The sequence below is a fragment of the Poeciliopsis prolifica genome, unplaced genomic scaffold, assembly GCF_027474105.1.
Source record: "Poeciliopsis prolifica strain line A6 unplaced genomic scaffold, Auburn_PproV2 SCAFFOLD033, whole genome shotgun sequence".
NCBI lineage: Eukaryota > Metazoa > Chordata > Actinopteri > Cyprinodontiformes > Poeciliidae > Poeciliopsis > Poeciliopsis prolifica.
This window is the reverse complement of record NW_026562408.1, coordinates 2,040,773-2,065,917: the sequence shown is the minus strand read 5'-3', so window position 1 is coordinate 2,065,917 and position 25,145 is coordinate 2,040,773. Positions and strand designations below refer to the sequence as shown.

Below are 25,145 nucleotides of genomic sequence, written 5' to 3'. Positions count from 1 at the left end.
CAATTAAGGCCTTTCTCTCCTACACATGACCCTATAATTCTGAGATTTGGGAGCAGCAACAGGAAGTTATCAGTCCCTGAGATGACAAAGTGTCCCACAACTTCCTCTCTGGTCATCATCTGATCGGTGACTCTGCCTCCTCACCCTCTGACAGCTGCAGGTGTGAAGATGTTGTCTTGGAAACCCACAGAAGGATTGCAAACAGAAGCCAAAGAATAGGATTGTAATTTGAATGGAGAAAGATAAACATATAAGAGAGAGATTGGATTTCAGTGTGGTACTTTACTCTTCATTTAGTGGGTTTGTGAACTTTTTGTAAGTTTTAGCACTGAAAACCGTCTTAAAATGGTTTGTCATCAGTTTTCTCAAACAAATGTCACCCTAAAACCAGTTCTTGTGTCTAAAGGGTTTTAATAAAAATGGTAAACAGTTAACTTCCTCACACCTTCTCCGATTCATACGCCCTATACAGCAAAAACTGAATGTGCACGCAGTGTTTCCTTTCTTACAAAAAAAGTGCCTTTTCTCGTCATTACAGAATTCCTCCAACGCAGCCTCTGCCGTGTCAAAGGCATTCACTGTGCTCCACTGGGCTGTCAGACACAGAGGGCCTGTGCCCCGTTTCACAGAGGCAAACTGACATGCCAGCAGGTCAAGATTAAATAAGTTTTCCAAGCCAAAACTCTGCCAGTTGCTGAGGTCTGGAAGGCGGCACAAAACTAATGAAAAGGGCTTTCACTGTCTGGTTAGGCTGACTTACCGTGGAACCACAGAAAAGACTGAGTGTAGAAAGGATGAATACAGGTGCCGATACAAGTAATGCATTTCAGTAGGTAGATTCAGTAGGTATACTGTTTTTAATCAGTATACAGACTGATTAAAAACACAGTGATACACTTGAAGCACTTATTTGTTTGTTTTCGTAATTAAAGATTGCAGTTAATAAAATCCCAAACACAGCCTGTGGCCCTGCTGAGGTGTTACAGGAAACCCAGGTTGATTTAATAAGTGGCCTTCAGCTTATCTGCACTGCTAGCACTTGGCATGTTTGCTGGCCAGTCAAGCATATTGATACCATGGTCTTTAAAGCAGCCATTTATAATTTTTGCAGTGTGGGTTGGTGCCAAGTGCCTGCAGAAAAAAAGTCAAATCAATGAATCCATGAGGTTAGTCAGCAGAAGGGAAGATGAAGTGCCTGGTGTACGGCAGTGCAGAGTTTAAACTTGACAAAGCACAGTGGACACACATCAGTAGTAATGATGGCTCCCAAAATCATGAGTTGAATTTCACACTAGACCTCAAGCAACTTGAATTTGGTGCTTCTCTACATTTTTGAAATTGATTTTTAAAATAAAATGTTAAATTTGCTAAGACTTTTGGCAACTGTGACTTATTTCCTCATTTTCTTCCTTGCACATTAAGACACTGCTGACATTTCTTGTCTCTACAGGAGTGGGCGTGATAAAAAGAATGCAAAAGATGAAGACATGTCTTTCTGAATCTCCCCAAAACTCCCTTAAAACCACCTTTTTGTCCCACATGTTTTCCTTCCACCCAACCTTCCATTGCTATGCAGCACTCTGAACAAACCAGCTCTTCAACAGTTACGTTTTGCTTTTGTGGCCCACGTGCTTGGAGAAATAATAAATAGCAGTCTCCCATGCATTCACACCTTTTTTGATAGTATGCAATGTTCTACTTAAACTTTAATGAGTTGTTATCCACAATAATCAAAATCAACAGATATAAATACTTAAAATATATCACAATGAATCTGTATAGTACAAGCGTTAGTTGTGTGATTAAAGTGCTTAAATAAATAAAGTTTTAAACTGATGACGTAGTGATGCACCAGTTCTGTTCATGTGGACAGAGCTACTTAAAAGCTGAGTGACTACCTGACTAACAACATACTTGACATAACTATCCATTTACAAAAAGGAAAAAAGTTTGAAGGGTGAAGCATCTCACATCTGACAGGGAGTAGTCCACCACACCCAAAAACAACTTCAAAATAAATGTGATCAATACTTACATCCTTTTCTCTGTTGGAACATCAGCAAAACTTAAAACGTGACTGATAGGATATAAAAAACACAAAACAAAAGGGAATCACAGTCAGGTGTTTCTTACCTTGTACACCTTCCCAAACGCGCCGTCTCCCAGCTCTCCAACTATCTCCCAGATGTCATTAGGGTTCACGTCTCGGTTGACGTGCTCATACTGTTTGACTTTCTTCTTTAGGATAATTTTACTAAACTTTGCGAATGCCATAATTAGCAGTGTGACGCTTTTTGAATGAAATAAAAAGTAAATGATGAAAGAACGAATCAAAGAATACGCAAGTTGACTCGGATCTCTACACAGAGAGCTTTACGCACGCCAGTACGCAGAGAAGCGTTGTGTTCACTTTTCGCCTTCTTAAGAAGAAGTAAAAAGAACTGAGTGCTTTTTCAAGAAGTTATTCTGCTCCATCCATTTTCCTCCCGAAGATCTGCGAGGTCTAAGCAGAAAACATGTCAATAATCCGCCTCACAAACTGCGATCAAAGAACAGGGCACCAGTGACCACCTGCCGCTGCCGCTGCGCGGTGGACACGCTGTGGGTTTCTCTCTGACTCTGCGTGTCAAGCTGTCCGGGCAACTTGTTGATTCAAACTGAGAGACGAAGCCCCACCTTATTGCGCAACAGCCCTCTCTTTCAGTGGCGTCATGGAAATGTAGTTCTTCCGTCCGTCCTATGTGTGGCACAGATGGTGCAAAAAAACTTCATATCCGGGTTTGCGCACGCAGCCATCCCCGTCAACGCCTGTAGCTCTGTATTTGACAGCCATCCACGTGTTTATTTATCTACAAATTAATGGACAACGTGTTGCTGTTTCATAATACAAATGTATAGGCTTATGTTATTTATATATCGCAACAATACTAGAGCCCAAAAACTCACATTTAGATTTTGTTTTCAAAGAAAATTAATTAGTCAGATTGGCAGGAGAGCTAATTTCGCTCATGTCTGATTCAATATTTCGATTTCTTGATCTCATTTCTCATCACTTCTCATTTCACTCTGCTGCATGTCAGCAAACTCGCTTCTTCCTTCCACGTGGTAAAACAGCGCCATCTGGTGGAGTTTTCCACGAAACAAGCGTTTAAATGTTCTTGTTTGCATGTAGTTTAATAACACACTGTATTGCTGCATCGGTTGCTCAACCTGCACTGTAAATATTTTCATCCAAAGTGATTGAAAAAACAAAAAGAAGTCAGTGAGCATATCCTGAACAGAAGTTTGTAAAAGGACAAATAGATAAAAATTAAAGCATGAACTAGAAAAATACATATTTTTGAAGCTTTTGAAACATCACAGCATTTTTAAATCCATTTGCTCAGTACACTGTGACTGACTGCCACTTTTTCTCTGTCTTGTTTTTGAATCATCCTTCGCTGTATTTAGTGAGGGCTGTGGAGTTTTAGGTTAGTTCAGAGTTCCGTGACCTTCTGGTTGAGTTGAGTTGTCAATGCAATCAAGAATGTAGAGCAGCCACACCTGGGAAGATTTCAGACTATCCCAGTAATCCCAGTTAATTCATGATTTAGCAATGTAGGAGATTACTTTTTCACACATGTGGATACCACTTTCCCTTAATAAATAAAATCCTTACTTGAATAGTGCAACAAAAAGAGGTATTCTGTACTTTTTCATAGCTCTATATATACTAAACTTTGTTTTATCTTCCTCTGGTGTTCAGATGCAGAGCTGCTTGTAACTAAAGTCAGGAGATTACATCACAAACATGATGCCATCAGTTCTCCTTTATAATTGTTCACATATATGTGAGTCTAATCTCTCATTCTAACTAAAAACTTGGTTTCATCAGACTTTAACACCCAAGCAGTGTATTTGATCTAAAAGCTTTTTGTGACCAACTGAAAGCAGGAATCATTTAATTAGACAATTAAATAAAAAGAACTAATAAAAATTAATATTGATAGGGATGTTCCTAAATAAGGGAAGATTTTATGCTCCATCTTATGTTTTTCATTAGTGCTCTCAGCAGATGGAATGGTTTAAGAAACGTAATTCCATTTGTTGAGAATAAACAGCACCTCTAGTGGTTTACTTTAATCAGACATGGTTTCATTTCACTCTTCTAACTAATGCTTTGACTTTGCATAAAGTTCACACAACGCGGTCATATGTCTTCATCTCATCTGCACTGCTCTGGGGACAATAGCCTGGAGTAAAGAGACAAGCTCATGCAGGTTCAGTCGGCCCTCAGAGGTTTCCACTAACCTGCCCACACTGATCTCTTGCCACTGAAGCCCACATGTTTACTTTGTTCAGCATCTGTGACATCAGCTCGGCCTCCCAGATGTCATCAAATAACCTGGAGATTTTTCACTTCCTAAAAGCATCTTCAGGGATTTTTTTTTTTTTACCTTAATAGTTCTGATTGATTCACAGCCAAAAAGAAACACGGAATATTCATATCTTCAACATAGTATTTTCAAATTCTGGCAGGTGTTGTGATGATTTCAAACTAACAAAGGAAAGAAAAAGAAAGGACATGAAAAACGCAACTTTATTCTTTTCCCAGAAACTCTCATTCTCCTTACATTGATACAAATTATCATATAAACTGTAATTATAAGGCATTGTAGAAGTATTATTATCACTTTTTCAAATTGTGCCAAGTTATAGACATAATCTGGCTGTATTTTTCAGGTGGTTTTATTTAATAGACCAACAGTTGTGAAGTGGAAAGAAAAGGATGTGAGAAGGTTTTCTTTCCTTTTTTTCTTTTTCATTTTTTCAAATTAAATCTAAAAACATGACACGTATTTTTACTCATCCTTGTTATTTGGTATTGTCAAATAAAAGCAAGCATAACCATTTTTGTCATCTGAATTGCTGGGTCATCTCATTAGCAAATCCAGTCCACCCACAGCTGTGCTGTTAAAGAACACCAAAGACCATCGAATGTAGAAAGACAGTTTTGGATAAACCTGAATCCTGACTAACTTATAAAACAATGTCCCTGCTTTTGGGGGAATCCACAATTAGCTGTAACAGTAGATTTTAGTTTTATTTAGTTTAGATGTAAAAATAATGCAGCAATAATACCATAGACTTTTTATAGATATATAAATTTTGATAAAATATTGTCACATGGATGCTACAATGCATTTTTGCCAACTGGGTACAGGCGCTTTGTGGACAAAAAACTGTTGGCACGTAATTTGGTTTTAGCTTGCAGGAGTAACGATCACCTATCAGAGCCGTCATCAGTTTTGCTCCTACAAATGATTCAAAGTCTCCTGGAGAGAAATGTTGAGGGCACAAATGTAGAAGTCGTGTTAAATAGGCCACTGCGATCTTCTGTGTCTCATATGGGGGGATTCAAACAACCCTGGACACAGTCCAACAGGATAATGGTTGCATCACAATGTGTAAATGTTTTCTGCAGCAGGGACAGAAAAGCTGGTCAGCATTAATGTGAACCAAATTAGGGGCATTCCTGAGGGAAACATGTGCTTTTAAGCAGAACAACGACCCTTCAAATCCATTCAGTCTTACGATATGCCATTATGTCTCAATGATCCCCTTGAAAATGAAATGCTATATCCCAAGTGGTCATCCTTCAAACAAATAAATGTCAAATAAATGAGATGAAAACTGATGAAGAATAACTTTTACTCTATCTGATGGACCTGAAGTTGTTGGGTTATTGAACAGAAGATCAGAGAAATGCTGGATGTAAATACAAATTTTAGATTTTCATTGTGAAAAAAACATTGATAACCATGCATGTTGCAAGTGACAAAATCCAAAATAGTGTAAAAGAAAACAGATACTTTTGCAAGGCACTGCAAAAAGAACATTTAAATAAACTTTGTTAGCTTTATGTTATATTGTAACAGTCAGAAGCATTCCATTTTTTGTTTTAAAATCACCAGTTTTCTTACAATTCCTTAAAAAATTCATATATTGTGTAATGTAACACAATGTAAAAAGAAAAACATAAAACTTTGCCCTTTCCACTTCTTTAAGCTGTCTTTGACAGATGAGAATGGTGGATTTTCAGTACTGATTGTTTGGACGCTCCAGCGCAGCACAGTCATAGATAGTAAACACCAGGTCCTGTTAAAACACATAAGAGGTATGACATATAAATATTAATTAATGACAGTTGTGGGATCATAATAAGCTTTTAGAAGTGTATTGCTGTGTGTTAAAACAATAATATTCAGTATAATAATACATAGCAGTTGATATAAGGTTCTTGTCAACCTCCCAGGAGACACTTTGGCTCTTACACTCCATGTAGTAATTGAAATCACAGTAATTTCTGTGATTTACCTCAATTACTGCAAGGCCACACCATGGCCTCGTCAGCTCAGACTGGGACACTGTCTGCAGACCTAGATGTGTGTGACTCTCCTCATCACGTGAGTGGGATCAAACGTCCCCACAGGACAGCACAGTTCTCATAAACTGCATCATAAATCGTGCCTAATCCTGTCAGAGCACCCACTGAGTGACCCACTAAACTGCAGACGTTTTTTTTTCATTTTCTGTCCAGTCATGCCGCAGTGACAGGCATTCTCTGTAAACAGATATTCAAATATATGCTGTTATTTTTGGCCATCAAAATGAACCAGAATGTCTTATTTTGGTTTGCACAGTTAGAATATTACCTTATTCCTGCCAATACTTTCGTCATCATTCCTGCAGGAATGCAGTGTAACTGTGTTTGGTGTTCATATATGCCATTAGGCTGTCCTTCAAATTTTACTCAAGTGTATTAAACTGTAGCTTAGATTGATAAGGGTCATTTTCTTGGGTCTCATTTTTCTTTGCAAAATTAAATAAGCAGTTCAGCTCCAGTTTTATGCAGTTACATTACTTGTGGCGACAGACTCATTGCTCAGGAAGTTAAATGGCAATCATGCAAAACATGGGATGAGTTATGGCTTAGAATGATTGAAAGAGACTGAACTTTCAAAATAAAATATCACGTTTCCTGACTACTTGGGTTTTAAGAAAACATGATTGAAATACTACTTAAAGCCAGACTTTTCATTCACATCAGTTAAACTCTTGTTATATATAGTTTCTCAAAAAAACAATCACTTAGTTGGATTTGCTTTTTTATTGTAAAACACAATTTCTTTCCAAAATCAAGCCTGCAGAGCGACATGCGGCTGGCGACATCACGGGTGATGGTGGACGGCAGATCAGAGGTCTTTTGAGGACAACCATTTGCATTTTTCAAGTTGCTTATCTCCTCTCTATTTAAACCATTTTCAATTTGCACTCAACCACGATCTTGTTAAAGCACCGTTGAGATTATCTTATTTTTATTTTATTTTTTTCATCTATGAAGCCGTCAAACTTTAGGTGCCTTACTGCAGCATACGGAGCTGGATGTGTGCACCAGTGTTGCTGTTCTCAAAGGAATTAGGCGTCTGACACGTAATTAAATGTTATTTTATTATTCATTATTTAATGTCAATGACAATTTATCATCTGTCATATTATATCCATCCATCCATTTTCTAACACCCTTGTCCCTAGCGGGGTTAGGGAGGGTTGCTGCAGGGATGGCAGGGGATCTATCATGGTATACACTAAATAAGATGCATCTGTGGACATAATCTGAAATACCTAAATTAAACATTATGGTTGTTACAGTTTATGCCCACTAAAGGACTGTGGCCTTTCTTACCCCATGGCATTTCTCTCCCATGACAATGAAGAGCTGCCGCAGAGTGACTTCCAGCTTCCTCACTTCTCTGGTGTAACCGCAGCGCCGCCGTCTCAGGTCTTCCACCAGGGAGATGTAGTCCCTCATTTTGTACATCACACAGGCATTCTGTCATGAGTAACAATTAAGATTTCCCATATGTTATTTGAAGGACCTGAGGTTTGCTGTCAAAACACAACAGAAGTGTTGAAACAACCAAGGAACTTAGAATAAGATTTGGGTGATAATCCCAAACTTTATTCTAAGTTTAAAATAAACTTAGAGTAAAGCTTCTAAAGTCATTGATTTAGGGATTTGAGCACATTTTGAAAATGTTGACTTTTAAATGGTGTTTTACAGAATTTGTAAATCATACTTACATGTATATCAAGGTAAAGTTCTGGCATATGCGCCATACAGTGACCCTGGTGGAAAATGTAAAAAATCCAGCCATGAAATTAAGACATAAATTAACAAATAAAAAATATACCTCTAGCAGATTAAACATCAAAGACTGTTAAAAATCAGAGTATCTAACTCACGGTTTCATAGCCAATCTTCAAGTCAGCTGCCATCTGGGTGAGCTCCCGTGCCATGTTGAGAGCCTTGGAGTAGCAGGTTGGTGGGAAGAAAGGGTAGCTCAGTCCCATCGGCACCACGGATAAAAGAAGCAACAACTTTTTCAAGATCAACATGATGCACAGAAACCTGCTGTGATGACTGAATTCCTTTCTGATTCTTTCTGCATATATTTAGCCACGTATGCTGGCAGACACATTTTAACACGCCCTCTTTGTTTTCTCCAAAATGTATTATGCAACAGTATGGCATTTGAAGATCCTTTGTGGAAGACGAGTAAGTGCTTATTTTGGCTTGGAGAATCTCAGTGAGATATTTTTAAACCAGCTTTTTGGCAATGGAAGAAACTTTAACTATAGGTAAACTGTAAACTGTAATTGTCACGATTATTGGAAAACCACTTCATAAAGCTGCTATAGTCAAAACAAAGTAAGCATTCTTTTGTCAAAATTGTTCTCATCACAATGTGATATACTGTTGGTACATTATTTTTTATATGATTTTTTTGAGCATTTTTTTAAAGGAAATAAAATGTAAAAATAACTGATGTCATGCACGCTGCTTTGCTTTTGGACATAAACAGATAAAGCCATGAAAAGTCTTGTTGTTCTATTTCTGCTGGGGTTTGTTCTGCTTCCTCTCTTACACTGCAGACGGTTCCGTCATGCTGAGCCAGGTTTACAGTGGTTTAAGGAAGTGGTTCCTCCCCTGGATCAACACATGCTTGAGTCAACATCAAGTCAACAACTTGATGCAGTCAGACCAACTTAAGTGACTTTTACCAATAAGCATTTTATAATGAACTTCATTTGACTGTACAATGTACAATAAACACAATTTGATTGTTCTGGAATTCAAACAATTTAAGTTAAATTTGGACAGAGTCTTCATTGGATAATAATTGGATCAGTCTTGTAAAATTGCTTGTGGATTACATGTGTTGTAATTTGACACTAAAAACAAACTGTTTTGTATCTGTTTTGTGAAATATTGTATTGTAAATCATAAGGTCTCTTATATTTATTACATCAGATGCTTCAGTCAACAATGTTGTCTTATCTCTCCAAAAATAACTCCAGCTAACATCAACAGTCTCAGGACCTCTGTGCAAAGGGTATTAAGAAATGTGAATGATAGTTTTGAAAACATTTTACATTTGTTTATTGCAATATGTTACATGAATAAAACCCACTCAACAGAGTTCAGAAAATTCATATTGTTATGCCAGCTATGCTTTGGAGGTGAAGCTAAAAATAATTTTAGAGGTACATTTTCTCATTTCTCAGTTTTAATCATAAAATCTCAAAATATATTTTTTTTCTAATTTATTTTAGAGCTATGGAAAAAAAGGCTTTCAATATATATATATAATAGTATATTCATTAAAATATACTTTCTGTTTATTATGACTGCATTTGCATTGTCTAAAATAAAAAAGACAAATTACAACACCAGTCCTTTCTAACAATATAGGCTGATATTCTCAAGGCTCAATGCCAAATAGAGTCCAGACTGAACTGCTGTTTTCTTAGACTTGACCTTCATCCACTAGGTGGGGCTGATTTTCAAGAGACTTTTCTGCAGAGCTTTCTTTTGTCGTTAAAAGTTCTTGCCCAAAATCAAACAACTAAATAGGATAAACCAATAGTTCACTTTCCAGGTCAAAATAACTTTATGTACTTACAAAACAGGACAGCAGTGGGACAGGCTGAGGCCTCCCACATGGTAAGTGTCTTTCTTTTCTTTCTGTGCAGGTGTAACATGACACAGTCATCACTCATCCCATCCAAAAGACGAACATACCTACTCATGCTGCCAAAAGCCCAACAAGGGGCTGGCATGGTTTTGATTGATGCTTGTCACTTTTCATAGCATGCTGAGATGTTCATTGTATAAAGATAGATGACACACACGGTGTGCTTTGGCTTGACTGAACAGCGAGAAGGGGGAAAAACTGAGCAGTGTGCACCGTCAGCATAATTCATCCCCCAGTCCCACCACTCAGCCATTCTCCTTCTGACCTTGGCCCACAGAATTAACAGGGGACCGAGGGGAGGGTGCAGTCCTTACAATGGATGGATGTGTTTTACAGTTTGTAGTTAATGGCAGAACAAGTTAATGGATGATGGTGGGCTGAACAAATGACCCAAAACTTGGCAAATTATGATGTGGCAAAGAAAAGTTCTGGCTTCAAATGTATACAGTAGAAGCATGACAATGCAAAAATGTTCAGGCTGTTTGAAATTTCACATGTGAAAACCACAAACTTGCATTTCATTTGGATACTATATTACTGAGGCAGCAGAAGATCAGATGAGAATAAAACTGAACCTATTTGACTCATGTGCAATTCTTTATGTGCAACAGAAAACTAAAGCTACTTTCAAACATCTTTCCATGGTTGCTTGTCTGTGAAAAATATATGAAAACTGAGGATCTTTAAGCTTTCTCTTCTGTCAGGATGATATATTTTACTTTTGCTGAGATGGTTCTGTCCTGTTTTATTTAATTTTTTTTCACAAATATGGATCAATAGACCATTTAGCAATGGAATTTCTACGATTTCTGACCACCTTCTCAGTGGTTTGACTATTATTAGTCAAAGTGATAAAAAGGTTTGTCATGGTACCAATTTTGTTTTCAAATTCAAGCATCCAGAATGCTGAGGTGACAGAAGTATCTGCAATGTTTTATGTGAGATTAAATTATTTTATTTCTGGGTCATTGTACTAATTTTTGCAGTCCTTGTTGTAGACGTGTGGAGTGCATGAAAAAACTGAAAGATTCATGCAGGATTTCCATGTGTATCAAACATCAGTGACAGCCTTGCATGAGTTGTGATCAGATTGTATGTTATTGTGCTGCAAACACTGGTGCATGATCCTGAAATTATTTTGCTTCCCTACACAAAAGAAATGAAAGGCAAATATGGAACAGAACAATTAGTCTAAACCTAATGAGAAAGAGTTCATTGACACATATCCATCTGTTACATTTGTTGACTCTGACTTGTCCTTTACCTTCTACAAATGGTAAGGATGTCACCATACTGATCCGTTCACCTCCATTATAGAAGGTTAACGGAGGAAGAGAGATACCCCAAAAGACTTAAAGCTGCAGCAACGATGGTTCCACAAAGTATTGAGTCGGGGGTCTGACTTCACCCGTTCAAGCTAAAAAACAGCATCAGATGTAGATTCACACAATAAAAACTCTATGTTCTATATTATATATGGAAAATGATTTAGAAACATAGAATAATTGTATAGAGTTGCACTGAATTGTTTTTTTTCCTGCGGAAATAGATTTTTCATCACATTACAAAAAAATTGACTTTCAGCAGAGCACATGTGCGAAGTGGCAACCCGGCATTTGCTGTAGGGGGCGCTGTTCTAAAGGGATTATCAACATGCGTTGCTCCACATAAACTGGAACAATGTTTTAATGTTAGGGTAGAAACAATATAAATTAGTGATTTACATTCTTAAAACCAGATCTAAATACAACCTAGAACTTATTTATTGATGTAAATCATTTTCTCATAAGGTCATGTCACATTTATTTTAGGTGATGAATTGTGGCATTTTCAGAATGACATGTTACATCATCACCAGGTGAAATTTACGTAACCTTTGGGAATAAACACATTGGGGGTTCCTCTCATGTTGATGTGTTTGGAGCCCCCCGGGGGAACCTCAGCCCCGCGGCCACAGCAGGGAGTCTAGTGAAACGTGCCTCCCTGTGGACGCACGGCTGTGGAGGTGGCCAACCGATTCACTCAGGCTGCGATGTGGAGGTCAGTCGCGCATCAGAGCAACGTGCGGCGCACTCCTCCTACCGAAAAATCCCAGTTTTTGCAGCCTTTGTCCTTCAGAGACGCTGCACGGGATTTCGCATTGCACTCCAGCGCCGCATCCCGAGAGTCACGTCCTGCTGCGCGGACCCATTTTTCGGGTGACAGGTGTCCCGGTGCAGCATCGTCCGGAATACAACTACTGCTTTCAGCTGGACTGTTGCTTTACGGTTTCTCTGCAGCAAGCTCGCCTGGGAGCGGTGCCATGCTCACTAACTGTCAGCATTGAGGAGGTAGGTGCACCCCACTGCTGCCACGGGGTACTTTCTATTCAGCGCATGTTCTCAGATCAGATAAGGGGCTCCGAGCACTGTGTCCTCTGCGGGGATCTCAGCACTGCGGCGTCCCGCACTAGTTTTTGAATATTTCATTGAACTCAGAGAGAATGTTCGGTGTGCGGTGTTGACGCATTCTGCATGTGTCCGCTATAAAGACTGCATTATCAACTCATTCCATTTAATCCAGGTTTCTTTATTCAACTTTGTCCCATTGAGATCCCACATCTTGTTTGCAATACAGACCCGACCGAGGCAGCTGCAGCACAGTTCTAATAATCCGAAGAAATGAATTATAACCATATGCAACCTGTTCAATATATCAGTTACTGAGAACCGAAGTTGGAACCTTCATTTTAAACATTATCATCACCATAAAAGAGGATATGTGATTGTTTTTCTTGACTTACCAGTCTAAATTAGAAAACGATGAGTGTTGATAACAACTGTGGTGGTCAGAACTAATCCGAGTAAATAATCCATCATCAGACAGGCTGCAACCTGCAAAAACTGTAAACCTATTCATTCAAACAGCAAGGAAAGGTTTGATATTTCCAAATGACATTAAACAACATCCAGACCTATTTCTGCATTAAATCTAAAGAACTTGATATTTGCTCAAGAGAGATAAAAATGATAATGTTATATGGCAAGCTATAACATGGTTAATAAATATCAGATATTCAAAAGTAAACATTATTTATCTTGACCACTTTACAGTTACAAAACCTGTAAAATAAAATCTAATTTTAAATTCATATTCCTTAGCTGATTTTCTATGATGAAAACAATATTGGACCAAGATCTGAACCTTGTGGAACCCCTGATAGTCTTTCAGTAAGTCTCCATCAAATCTACCTACCATTTAATGTCAATGTTCATTCACTCCTTTTTGCGAAAATGTTACTAAATAGGTTGTTTTTAAAGTGAAGCAACAGAAAACTTTTTCAGAGAAAATGTCCAAAGGAGTTTATGAATAAGATGCACTCAATTATCTAAGCTACAGCATTAAAACTCAGCACTCGGTACCAGTGGTCCTTCTGGCCATGAAGCCAAAATCTCATCATAACTCCTACAGTTTTGTGAGGGCAGCCTGAATTATTTCCATTCACAGTGCACTAAGTTGTAAATCAAAAGCCTCCAATTGTACGCCGTTAATGGGAAAGGTGGTTCTGCCATTATTCACACATACTCTGCAGACAGTGCTCCTCTGGGATGGGCTTTTGATTAAAATATGGACGTTAAATAATTGACAGATGCAGACAAAGGAAAGATGAAGAGTAAAGAGTGCGAAACAGAAAGCCCTGTTTCCTGTATAAGTCTGAGCTTCTTTAAAACATTGATGTCTTAGGATCTATCGAAAATCAATATTGTACCATTTCATTATTGTTCCTTCTTTCTGTCCCGCCTCCCTCCAATCAGCTGTTGGTTTCATGTTTTCCCTGTCTCCCCTCACAGGTTAGACTCCGAGTCAAAGGAGGTTCATAGCCACAGGCATATCACCCACCCTCCTCCTCTCTGCTGGAAAGAGTTGTCCGTTTGCCTGCAGTCGTCTAAAGCACCAGTGAAGACAGACAGCGAACGTGGGGGTTCTCCCTGTGAGAGAGTGTGTGTGTTGGTGGCTTTATAGTTCAACATCCCCAGCCCTTCTCTTTTTGTGTGTGTTTGTGTTCGTGCGGTGATGTGTGGCCTAAGAGAAGCGCTTTAAGTCAGCAAAACGCGATCCAGCCCATGAGTCTCTCAGTGCGCTGAGCTATTGACCAGGCTATGAAGGAGAGCTGCTCCAAACTAGGCTGAGTAGAGCAAGAGCAGGACGATCTGTGCGAGAAGCAGTCAGTCATGGGACTCGGACAGTCCAGCAAGACTCCGGTCACTGACGACACGGATGAGGGTGAGTGTAAAAATCCAGATGATCCTTTTCAGTGTATTTTTCTTCCTGTTTACTGCCCACAAATGAACTGACAAAGGTTGTGCATGCAGCGTGCAGCATCTTTTCTGCTGCCTCATCAAAGTGTTACTGCTACCTGACAAAATTAAGAACACTTAACAGTCAACGGCTGTTTAGCTTGACGAACAGCAGATTGGTTCTCGCTCATTTTGTGCAATTGCATTATTTGATAAGTTTGTAAAACATACTATTTTAATTTACCGCAGTATAATTGCTTTAATCTTAAAAAGAAATTAAACAATTATTTCTACCACAAAAAATATTTTATATTTTAAATAGTGAAATACGGTTATCTATACCATATGTCAAAAAATCTAAAAATAGAATCGGGACCTGCTGTTATTTGTAGATTTCAGTTAAGTGTGTTTTTTTGCTTTATTTTATTTCTTCTGGTCAGTCTGCTTAGAGTACCACTAAGTACAGATGAGGAGAGGTTTTGTGCTTGGATACAGACTGTAGCTGCCTATTTAACAGTTTTATTGCTTTATTTTATCAACTTTATTTTTAATGCAATTCAATGCAGAAAATAGTCATTTATATAAATGCATTTTAGTCCAATAAATCCCACGCTATGGGATTTTTTGGAATTTGGCCACAGTCAAATCTGACTTGGGTCACATTTGACCTATCATTCAAAATCCAATTTATTCCTAATGATAGAAAGTTTTCCATCTAAGAAAACCCAGTAAATTATGTAGATTACAAATTCTTATATGCATCAATCAAACCATCAATAAGCCAATCAATCAATCACTGTTGACTCATGTGGGATTGGACCACAGGGACTAAGCAGAGTGACCCAGATGTTCCTTTCTGCCTCCTCTGGGGGAATCCCAAGGTGTTTTTATAGCACCATGGTAAAATCTCTTTAAACTGTAATAAAAGGAAAGGATCTTTTTGTGATACATTTTGTAGAGTCTTAGAATAGCTGCCTGTGTGCATACAGACTTCCTCGTCTTTATAATTTCTGTTATTTACTAGCTGAATCTTTCCCTGTTTCTAGACTCCTGACAGCCTGATATCAAACGGACTTTTCAGTGGCAGAGCTGCTGATTTGAATACATTTTTCTGTTGTGCGTCCTGCATAGATTATACATAGAGATTGTATTGATCTAAATCAGAGTCTGCAACCCAAGTATTTCCAACTAGTCTGTTACATTTTTAGTGGATTGGTCAATGGCTTTGAGTTTTGATGTGAAAAGCAACAATCAGTTTATTTGTTTATTGATATCAAGTTGCAATTAACTGCACAGTCTAGATTGATATTTATTAGGAAATAAAGGAGAAAAGGAAACTTATCAAAGAAGAAGTCGTTATTTGTACAAAACATACAAAAGTTATTTTCTTTACAATTTAACAATGTTAAAATAATGAAAATAAATTTAAATCAAATGAGTAGAACTGAGGAAGAGGCATCATTTGAAAGCATTTTACCAGCATGATGATAAAGCAGCTGATTTTTTTTCTGCTGAAGCTTCGTCATCCAAACACGATTTGTGCCAGACTCATTAATATCCATTGCAATATTTGGGAACAAAATATAAAAATTGTAAAATGCAGTAGCTCTGTTGGAACACAAAATTAACAGCAAACATTTCAAAATGCTACAGAACATGTTTTGTATTGACTGGAGTGGCAAGTTGCACAAACCATACATCATCATTCCCTTCATCAGTAAATCTGACCAGTGAAGGTTGTTACAGACACCGTCCTACGCCTTCCTGCTCAAATCAGTCCCTTCACAAACACATTGCTAAACGCTGCCTTAAAAGAACTCAGTTCGGTTGGTTTAGTTCCCGCACCATAGATCTCAGTTCATGTTACAACATGAATTATTTCTGAATGCTTTTTCTCATAAGTGATTGAGAGTGTAACAATGTTCAGTGAGCCAGCTGCCAGGCAGTGTGCAGCAGCGGTTGGGTAGCGGGAGCGCTGCAACATTCTACAATACATTAAAAATGTCTGGTCAGTCCAGCATCAAAAACATGGTGGGAACTTTCAGTAGTTTTGAAACTAGCTGAACTGGGATTTTTTTACAGACATAACATATATTGCTTGTTCCATAATTGACTATATTATGTTTGTTTAGTGTAAGGCAGTTTAAACTGTCATTTTGGTGAAATGTGCTGCTCAAATGAACTTGACTTGAGTCCTCAACAAAAACATAGCTAAAGTCTGACTCAAGAATCCACTTTTAAAGTCATTTTTTAAAATTGATTGGGAACAAACTTCCTTTCATCTCTTGATATGTCAATTTCCAATTCTAATATTTTGATAAGTGTCAGTTCTCTGCATGTTAAGTATACGTATTAACACCCATCATGCAATCACTGCTTTGAGTGGCAATAAAAATGCAAATCGACTTTTCACTGTCACTCCAAGGTGATATTGGTAACAATTTCTTGTTGGTTGTTCTGTGAAGCTGTGAATCCGTTTGCTGTGGCAAAATGTACATAGTACAAATGCACAGCTGAGAAATGCATAAAGCATTTTAATAAAGCCAACAAAAAAAATTGACTCACAATAAATTTTACTCTGTTTTAGTTATGGATACTCATGGCACTTTTTTATTAACAAAGCAGTTAATTTCTAAAAGAAACATCGGAATTGTTCACAGTACAGCTGGAACAAATTGTATATCACGTCAACAGGATAAAAAGATGAATTAAATGTTAACATTTCTGCAGAAATGTTCATATTTCTACAGAAATGTAGACATGCTTGACTATAAATGATCAAACCACATCTGGTCATAAATAGTCACCTGGCGCTCAGAGGTGTTTGTATGAAGGTAGACTCTGTCAAGACTTGTTTATGTCCCCAGAGTTTGATGTTTGCACATCATACGTCACCAGACATGTGTTTCCTTCCTCCGCACTCTGTGCAGCCATGTGAGGTCTTACTTAATTGATTGGCCACATTTAGTGGCCACCAGAATTTATTCATGGCTGGACACAGACCTTATATTTCAATTACCAAAGACAACCAATATTCCGACACAAAGGTGGACACTCAGATAATTTGCTGGAGTAATAAGACAAAGATTGAGAGACAGAGATAAAATGACTTTTACTCCATAATTTAAGACATTGTTTAGATTCACCTGACTAAATAGAAATAACATTGAAGCCAAAACACGTGAAAGGACCTGTCCATAGATTTGAATTGTTTCTGTTGCAGCTCTGATTGAAATATTTCTATTGATGTTGTGAGCGAGACCAAAATATAATCACTGATTTTCAGCTGCTCAATAGACAAGATTTTAGGTTTGAGGCTTTAACTGATTTAGTCATGACTCAATACTAAGTGTATTCTTAGCTAGCAATAGATTGTTTTAGAACAATCTATGCTGTCTTAAACTTTAATGTTCATAAGGTATTTCAGGTATGGGCAATCTGTTGATGGGGAGATGGATGGAGATGGATGGAAGGAAATCTGTTCCGACCTTGAAAATGGCTGTTCATAGATGCTTTCTCTAAGACTTTGCGGTTTTATTGTGACTTAATGTGAAAGAGCAGGAAGACATATGATGTGTTTTAAGGTGTTGGATGTGCTGATTAAACCACCATAGACTCCTGCTCAATCTGTTCGATCTCATTAGAAACCCTCTGTCACATCAGATCAGGTCATTCAAGTGAGTGAGAAAGACGAAAACTGACATTAATGTTTACCTGGAGGCCAAATCCAATATCTCCACCGTTAATGTGTTCTCTCAAGAGCTTTCAGAGATGATCTCATTTCGTTCAGACTTGGGCCACCACTAAAATAGAAAGCACATGTTTTGGTCGTGCATGTAAAGCATAAAGGTGGAAGCGGCATGATTTGGGGGTGCTTTACTGCTGAAGGACCTGGTCAGCTCATCATTATATGATTTCTATCAGAAGGTGTTTATAAAAATGTTAGACCATCTGTAAAAAAAACTAAACCTAAAGCAAAACTGAAGCCTTGGATATAAAAATATTCAACAGGAACTGGGTGAGGATTAGGAAAGGCTAATTTTTGTAACTTAAGTGCAAGCAAATGATCTTTTTTTAGTTAAGAGAAAAAAGATTACAGATTGATATGAGAATGATTCCGATAGATATCTAATGAATAGCCTAAATAGTACATAATTGTAGTTAACAAAATTTATCTCTGAAAATATGCTGCGTAACAAACAAAACAAACTTGTAAAAAATAATTAAATAACCAGATAAATTCTGGTTGTTCTGAGAATTTCAGTTTTCTTTTATCCCATTAGTTGAGTTGAAGGAGCTGAAGATCTCCAGATTAGTCAGAGACCTCTGATATTCTGGCACAAACCAAAATAATCTTCAGCACAAATGATGTCCACTACGACTGCTGCAAGGTTTCCCTTAAGAGCCATTTAGAGATTGGAGGGACATTTCCAGCACTTTCCTTTTAGCAGCTTTCCAGCGTTTGGTTCATTTTGTTATCAAGTCACTGTCTAACAAACACACACATGGGAACACAACCAGAGCATTTCGCTCTGTCTCACTCCTCTCTATCAGCCACTTTATCGGCTATTGGAAGCGGATGGGGGCTGTTTGTTTTTTGCTGTCATGACAACGAGGACAGACGGTTTTCCCCCTCTGCTGCTGTCCCAGAGGATGGAACAGCTGCTGTCCGTTATTGGCTCTCACCAGATGACACACTCAAATGATGCTGCACATACATTTACAATTACCCAAAACACACTCATGCACAGGACATTTAAAACACTACACTGCACACACACACACAGGGACACACACTCTCACATTTAGCCTGCAGCCACTAGATCAATTGGATGTGACAGCTGATGTTATGCTCCGTTAGTCACGTATCAGTGGCACTTCCCCGTTTCACGCTATCTGTGCCGGGGTGTTTACCAAACCTGTCCAGATGTAGTCCACATGGGACCAGCTAAATAACACACACATATCACAAACATGCAGATTTAGAGTTGCCACCGACTAAAGTCAACGCAGACCCATAGAGCTTCTGTAATTACAGCCATTTCACTGCTAAGCTACTGGGAGATCCTGTCCCGATGATTTCAGAGACACAGCTGCGTTCGTAGATTAGACGTGAGATAACGTGATTACAGGAAGACACACCAGGAAGCAAAGGAAAAGAGGGGGAGGAGGTTTATGTTTTACTTTCAGTGGCTTGATATGCTGAAGTAAGTGATGGACACTCGAGTAACAGCATGAAATAATCAACATCTGCACAAGAGTGTAATTGGCACTTTGACAGCCTTTCTCTCGTTTAAATCAGCTGAGGAAATCAGGAGACCCTGGAACTCATCTGGGAGTCATTTTAAATTTAAGTGACACCTGCTAATCAGTTTAGACTGAACTAATCATATTAGCTGGGCCTGATCCTCACTCTCTGATGTACAACGGATTTGACTATGAAGTCACTGCATAGCCTGGCTATGTTTATGTCTGTCTGTCCGTCCGTCCAACCACCTGGTCATAATCTTTTATCCTTTCTACTGAAATTATTTCCTCCCTGTCCAGTTTTGGAAAAACTCAGAAAATTTGAATCTGCAAGTTTTGACTTGTTGAACTGAATTGGGTTTAATGACAGATTTCAGATGATCTGCTGGGACTATGCAGTAATTTACCATTGATCAGAATCATCAGTTACAATTCCTAAATATATTTTTTGAGTCTTAATGTATAATAATTTTATTCCTTTTTTTCCTTTTTTTTGTTTTTGCTGCAGTCAATTTTGACCATTTCCAAATCTTGAGGGCTATTGGAAAAGGGAGTTTCGGAAAGGTAAGTTAAATTTATTTAACTTTTTTCCACCTTAACGCTCCTGTTATCTTTGCTTCTGAGGTACAGCATTAATATTCCTGGGTCAATTTGACCTGGCGAGTGTTTAATCACACAGTAGTGTCAGAAATCAAAAGATTCCTCCAAAACATTTTTGTATCTGATTATTAACTCCAATATTAACAATTTCAATCAATATTTGTGCAATGATGTTTTTTATTTCTCAAAAATAAAGGATCAATGACAACAACTTACTAATTTACTCATTTGATCATAAAAAGGGAATTTACATTTTTTTATGTCCACTGAAAAACAGTGAAATTGATCTTTTGTACATTTATTATATTAAATTTTCATTTATTTATTCATTTTTAAAAAAATATCTTTATAATTGAACTTGGGACATATACACTGTTCTGGGTCAAATTGACCTTCTGATTAAAATCAAGATCATGCAGAGAATATTTATGTTTTCCTCCAGCTCTGCTGAGTGTCACTCAGTGTGGGTGGAGTGGAGTTTGTCCACAGAACAGACAAGGTCCCCGTCAAAAGTTGTATGAACACCTGCTTTCTCGCAGTTTCCAAGTGAAGTAAAGAGAGTAGTGAGAAAATGGGCTTGAGTGCATGCGCGTGTGCACGTATGTGTGTGTGTGTGTGTGTGTGTGTGTGTGTGTGTGTGTGTGTGTGTGTGTGTGTGTGTGTGTGTGTGTGTGTGTGGTGTGTGTGTGTGTGTGTGTGGTGTGTGTGTGTGTGTGTGTGTGTGGTGAAATATGGTTCATAACTGCAAGGAAACATTTAGAATTGGATTTTTTAAAATCTCTTTTACCCTTCAAGTTGACTGCTGGGTCAAATTGACCCAAACAGTATTTCTGTAAGAAGTAGATGCAGGGGAGGTTGCAAATGTGTGAAATGAATAAATGTTCACTTTATATGTAGAGTGCACTTATTAAGACAAATAGAAAAAGTTTCATGCAAAGAAAATACTTCCAACCTTAAAAAAAACCCAAAAAACTTTAAAACTGATCAATTTGACCCACAATATAACAGGAGGATTAAACATATTTAAATCACTTACCTACATCCCGAATAATGAACTTAAAACATTCGCTTCCTGTAAAACACACAGTGTGCCTGCAGGCATGTTTTGTCTTCATTCTATAGTATCACAAATTGCTGCTGGTGCCTTGCTGGTTGTTAATACTGCCACCATTTTTCTACTGCAACAGTCATTTGTTCTGATCTCACACAGGTTGGTAAACCTTTACAATGGTACGCTTTGCTTTCCATCATTCTGTTTGTCTAGTTTGCTGCAACACATTAATATTTTGGCACTTTTCTCATCTGATTTTCATTTCCTTCTCAAGTAATCTGATATGTAACTTGTGATTTCTATCCAAATGGTTGATTAAGGGGTTATCTGAATCCATTCATGGATTAAAATTGGAATAGAAATCAGGCATTGTGATGGCTAAGATGATGCAGATAACAAGAAGTGCATCTGTGTGTAGAGCTGCATTATGTATTTGGGTCCCTGTGAACAATGATTAATGTTAAAAAACTGTCAGTAATCTCAATGTCAATTTTATTTATAAAGCACTTTAAAAACATCTATTAACTGTAAAATCCCCCAGTAAAAATACATAGGAGTAAAACACAATAAATTAAACAAGCAGGACAGGCAGATTATAATGTTGGGCTTTCTGTAAAAGCCCAACACTCATTTCTGTAAAAAGAAATGAGTTTTGAGGAATGAGTTGAAGTTTTCCAGGCTATCAGCAGATCTGAAGAGTCCCTTGTTCTGCAAAGTAAGAGCAGTCGCAGAAAATGCCCCGTCTCCTCTGCTTCTGCTTCTGGGAACACGTTAGAGAGGTTTATTATTTGATCGAAGAGTTCTGAAGCGAAACGGTTGTGAAAGAAGGTCCTGGATATAGGCCCGGACTAAAAGCCAGAATTTTAAAATCAATTTGATAAGAAACTGGCAGCCAATCCTGAGAATCCAATACTGGGGTTTCTGGGTTCCAGGTAAGACACAGTGATAAATCCAGCTATGCAACATTGTGACATGCATTCCACTTAAGTTCACCTTGTGATTTGTTTGAAAAGGACCAGGGACACAAGAGAAACAAATCTAAGTTTACAGCAGCTGGACTTCAACATTTGAAACCACATAGTTCAAAGTGATTCCCCTTCATATCCAGTATGTTGTTTTAAGTACATACTGGATACAAATACACACAAACACATAACATCAGTGCAAAGACCCACAACAGATAAGCAGCCTAATAACAGTAAAGACAATCTGTGAAGAGTGAAGCAATCAGGCCTTGGGTGACTAATTGTGCCAGCTGGTGCAGAGATCACTCGCCTCGATAGCAGTAATCTTTGGCTTATTGATGCTCTGAACAAGAACAACTGCAAATAAATTGCTCTGAAAATTGCTATTATTATGATCAAAATCTAAAATGTGATTCTATCATTTGACATTTAACCAGAAACCATGATTCCACCATTTTACGTGTGTTTGGTTTAAATCTGAAATACCAGAGATGCTTCATTTCTCAATTTTTAGAACTTGCCAGGCACCAAGTTTTAAAACTCAGACTTGTAGATAATGTGAAGCGTCTTAAATTCATGATCACAAGAACGACAAATGCTCTGAGGTATGATTTTTGGAGGGTTTGTTGTGCCACATTCAATGAAGATTCATGAATCTCATTAGTATGTTGGCATTTATAAGCCAATCAGGTAATAAACAGGCTGGTTTTGTAACATGTTCTCTCTTGCTCTCTCTTTTTGTTGGATATTTGTTAATTGGCAGCTGTTTGTTTTAATGTTGTGTCAAACTGACATGCATTATCTTTCAGAATGAGTTCCACATTATACATTATATTAATGACATTTTCCTGTCATTTACCAGGGCAATAAAGCATCCATTAGAATAAGCATTACCCTCATGTGATCTCAACAGGTTTGCATAGTGCAGAAGAAGGACACCAAGAAGATGTACGCTATGAAGTACATGAACAAGCTGAAATGTGTGGAACGCAACGAAGTGAGAAATGTTCTGAAAGAGCTGCAGATCATGCAGAACCTGGAGCATCCCTTCCTGGTTAACTTCTGGTAAGCACAGATCCATCACCAGCAGTTTTTTCAGTGTTTTTAAATAAAGAGTAAATCATAGTCAGGAGAAAGGTGGAACCTCAACAGAACAGGGACATAAACAGAGAACCAGAGAGTAGCGCAGTGCACAGACTCACCAGACAAACAATACCAGTGCTTGCTTGATTGCATGCTGTACTTGCCAAAAAAAAGACTGGAAGTTAATTTTGTTGGCAGTGTAAGCCCCCATGGGTGGGGTGATTTCCTCTTGAGATGTGCTTGGGTCAGCGCTGTGCCCACTCACCCACCCTCTCCTCTTTCTTTCTGCCTCTCTTACTGTGTTGAGTTGGCATAAGGTACGATCGTCCTGTGGTAAGTACTCAAGGTCAAAGACAGGAAGAGACCACCTGCAGGTCTATGCACTGCGTTGAGCCAATTACATGCAGAAAACTGTACTCTGGCCTGTCCCTCTTTTCTCTCATCTGTGTCCTCCCTCATTAGCCTTGTCTTCTCACACTTTCTCTTTTCCTCTTGTCTCTCTTACCATCTGTTCTACTTCCTTTCCTCTTCTCTTGTTGTCACTGATCCTCCTGTTGGTTGCCACAAAGTGTGACCTAATATTTTGGGCAAAGTTTTCAAAGCAACAATAAACTTAGAAAAACAAAAATGAAAGGAACCAGACCACTCTATGTTGGGCTACAACGAATTTCAACACTTGTAACAACAGTTTAGAAGCCTGTTATAGTGAAAGATTATTTTGTTTATTAGAATCATTACTTCTTTGACACTAAAGGAAGGAAAACAATTATTTCAAAGGTTCACAAGAAGGTATGTAAAAATCTGGACTTTGGAGACTTAATGTATTTGATGATGACAGCTACCTCTGTGCTTGCTGTGTTTCTTGCAGATGATCATGTTTAGATTATAAAGTGAAAATATTGCGACCTGAAAATTGATCTCAGCTGCTGAACTTGAAGAGTTTCTTTGTGGCAGCATATTTATTATTACAGGTATCTAAATCCAGAGCAGAGTTGGGACAGACAGCAGGAGTATTAGATGTGCTGGGAGTGTTTCCCATGTATATTAAAGTATAACACAAATCCACAGGATACTGTCCCAAGAGCTTAAGCAAGCAGTAATAATATTTATTCTTAAAAACCTGTTGTAAGCAAAGTTCTTAGGATCTTTTATGTGGATGCTGGAGAATGAAGGGCACTTTGACTAAAAAGAAATTAGCTTAAAACAAAGCCTTGAAAGCATCACAGAAATATTGCACAGTAAAAACTGCACTTCATGCCAGTGCATCATACGTGGAGAAAAAAATATCTTTTGGAGTGGTACCTTATTCAGTCATGTTCTTTGAAACCATGCAGCTATTTCACCAGATAAAGACAAAGAAACACTTATTCATCAAGACATACAGGTTTAGTAAAGCAGACAGGTATTATGCAGTCAGTACAGATTTTGACTGTATAGAATACAATAAGTAAAGATAAGCCTGACTTCAGACTTTAGTGTCACAAGTACTGCCAGCAAACATAATGTCTCCTTTTACTTTTAGTGCTGCAGAATTTGGCGAAAGCTTGAAAGTAGTTTGCCAGCTCGTTGTTTTTTTGGCTTGATGTGAAGGTGACCTGGTGAAATGCAAGATCACCCAATCCAGTCTAGCCAAAGTAAATATCATAATCAAGTACTCTCACTGCCAAATTGTGACTGAAGTTGGAGTAAAACCAGGCCTTACTTTCTGAAATGAAACATAAAAATGTATTGATTCAGAATACAGAATATATTCACTAGTTTTTCAAAACTTGGGCCAATTTGGTTGTTTGTAAGGGATATAGGTGAATGTGATTCTGCATACAGCTACACCTCTGTCCCTGTG

The 25,145-nt window shown here is 38.0% G+C and overlaps 3 protein-coding genes across 3 annotated transcripts in view; 1 reads left to right on the top strand and 2 right to left on the bottom strand.

Moving 5' to 3' along the window:
* The window catches only part of stk10 (serine/threonine kinase 10), a 36,313-nt gene extending 33,691 nt beyond the window's left edge, over window positions 1-2,622 (bottom strand). The window contains exon 1 of the mRNA XM_055051291.1: window positions 2,134-2,622. Coding sequence (XP_054907266.1) covers window positions 2,134-2,274 — 141 coding nt within the window. The 5' untranslated portion in view covers window positions 2,275-2,622. The remainder of the gene's footprint in view (window positions 1-2,133) is intronic.
* Window positions 2,623-4,561: 1,939 nt separating this feature from the next.
* Window positions 4,562-8,449, bottom strand: zmp:0000001268 (CYTL1 domain-containing protein). The gene is made up of 4 exons (XM_055051555.1): window positions 8,287-8,449; window positions 8,125-8,169; window positions 7,727-7,873; window positions 4,562-6,138 (listed from the first exon to the last, which is right to left on the bottom strand). Exons 1-4 carry the CDS (start codon window positions 8,437-8,439, stop codon window positions 6,079-6,081), a joined length of 405 nt encoding a protein of 134 aa, XP_054907530.1. The 5' UTR covers window positions 8,440-8,449; the 3' UTR covers window positions 4,562-6,078.
* Window positions 8,450-12,131: 3,682 nt separating this feature from the next.
* stk32a (serine/threonine kinase 32A) overlaps window positions 12,132-25,145 on the top strand; it is a 46,967-nt gene continuing 33,953 nt past the window's right edge. Inside the window, exons 1-4 of the mRNA XM_055051635.1 lie at window positions 12,132-12,409; window positions 13,910-14,342; window positions 20,112-20,167; window positions 23,133-23,284. Of these exons, the coding sequence (XP_054907610.1) occupies window positions 14,291-14,342; window positions 20,112-20,167; window positions 23,133-23,284 (260 nt within the window). The 5' untranslated portion in view covers window positions 12,132-12,409; window positions 13,910-14,290. The remainder of the gene's footprint in view (window positions 12,410-13,909; window positions 14,343-20,111; window positions 20,168-23,132; window positions 23,285-25,145) is intronic.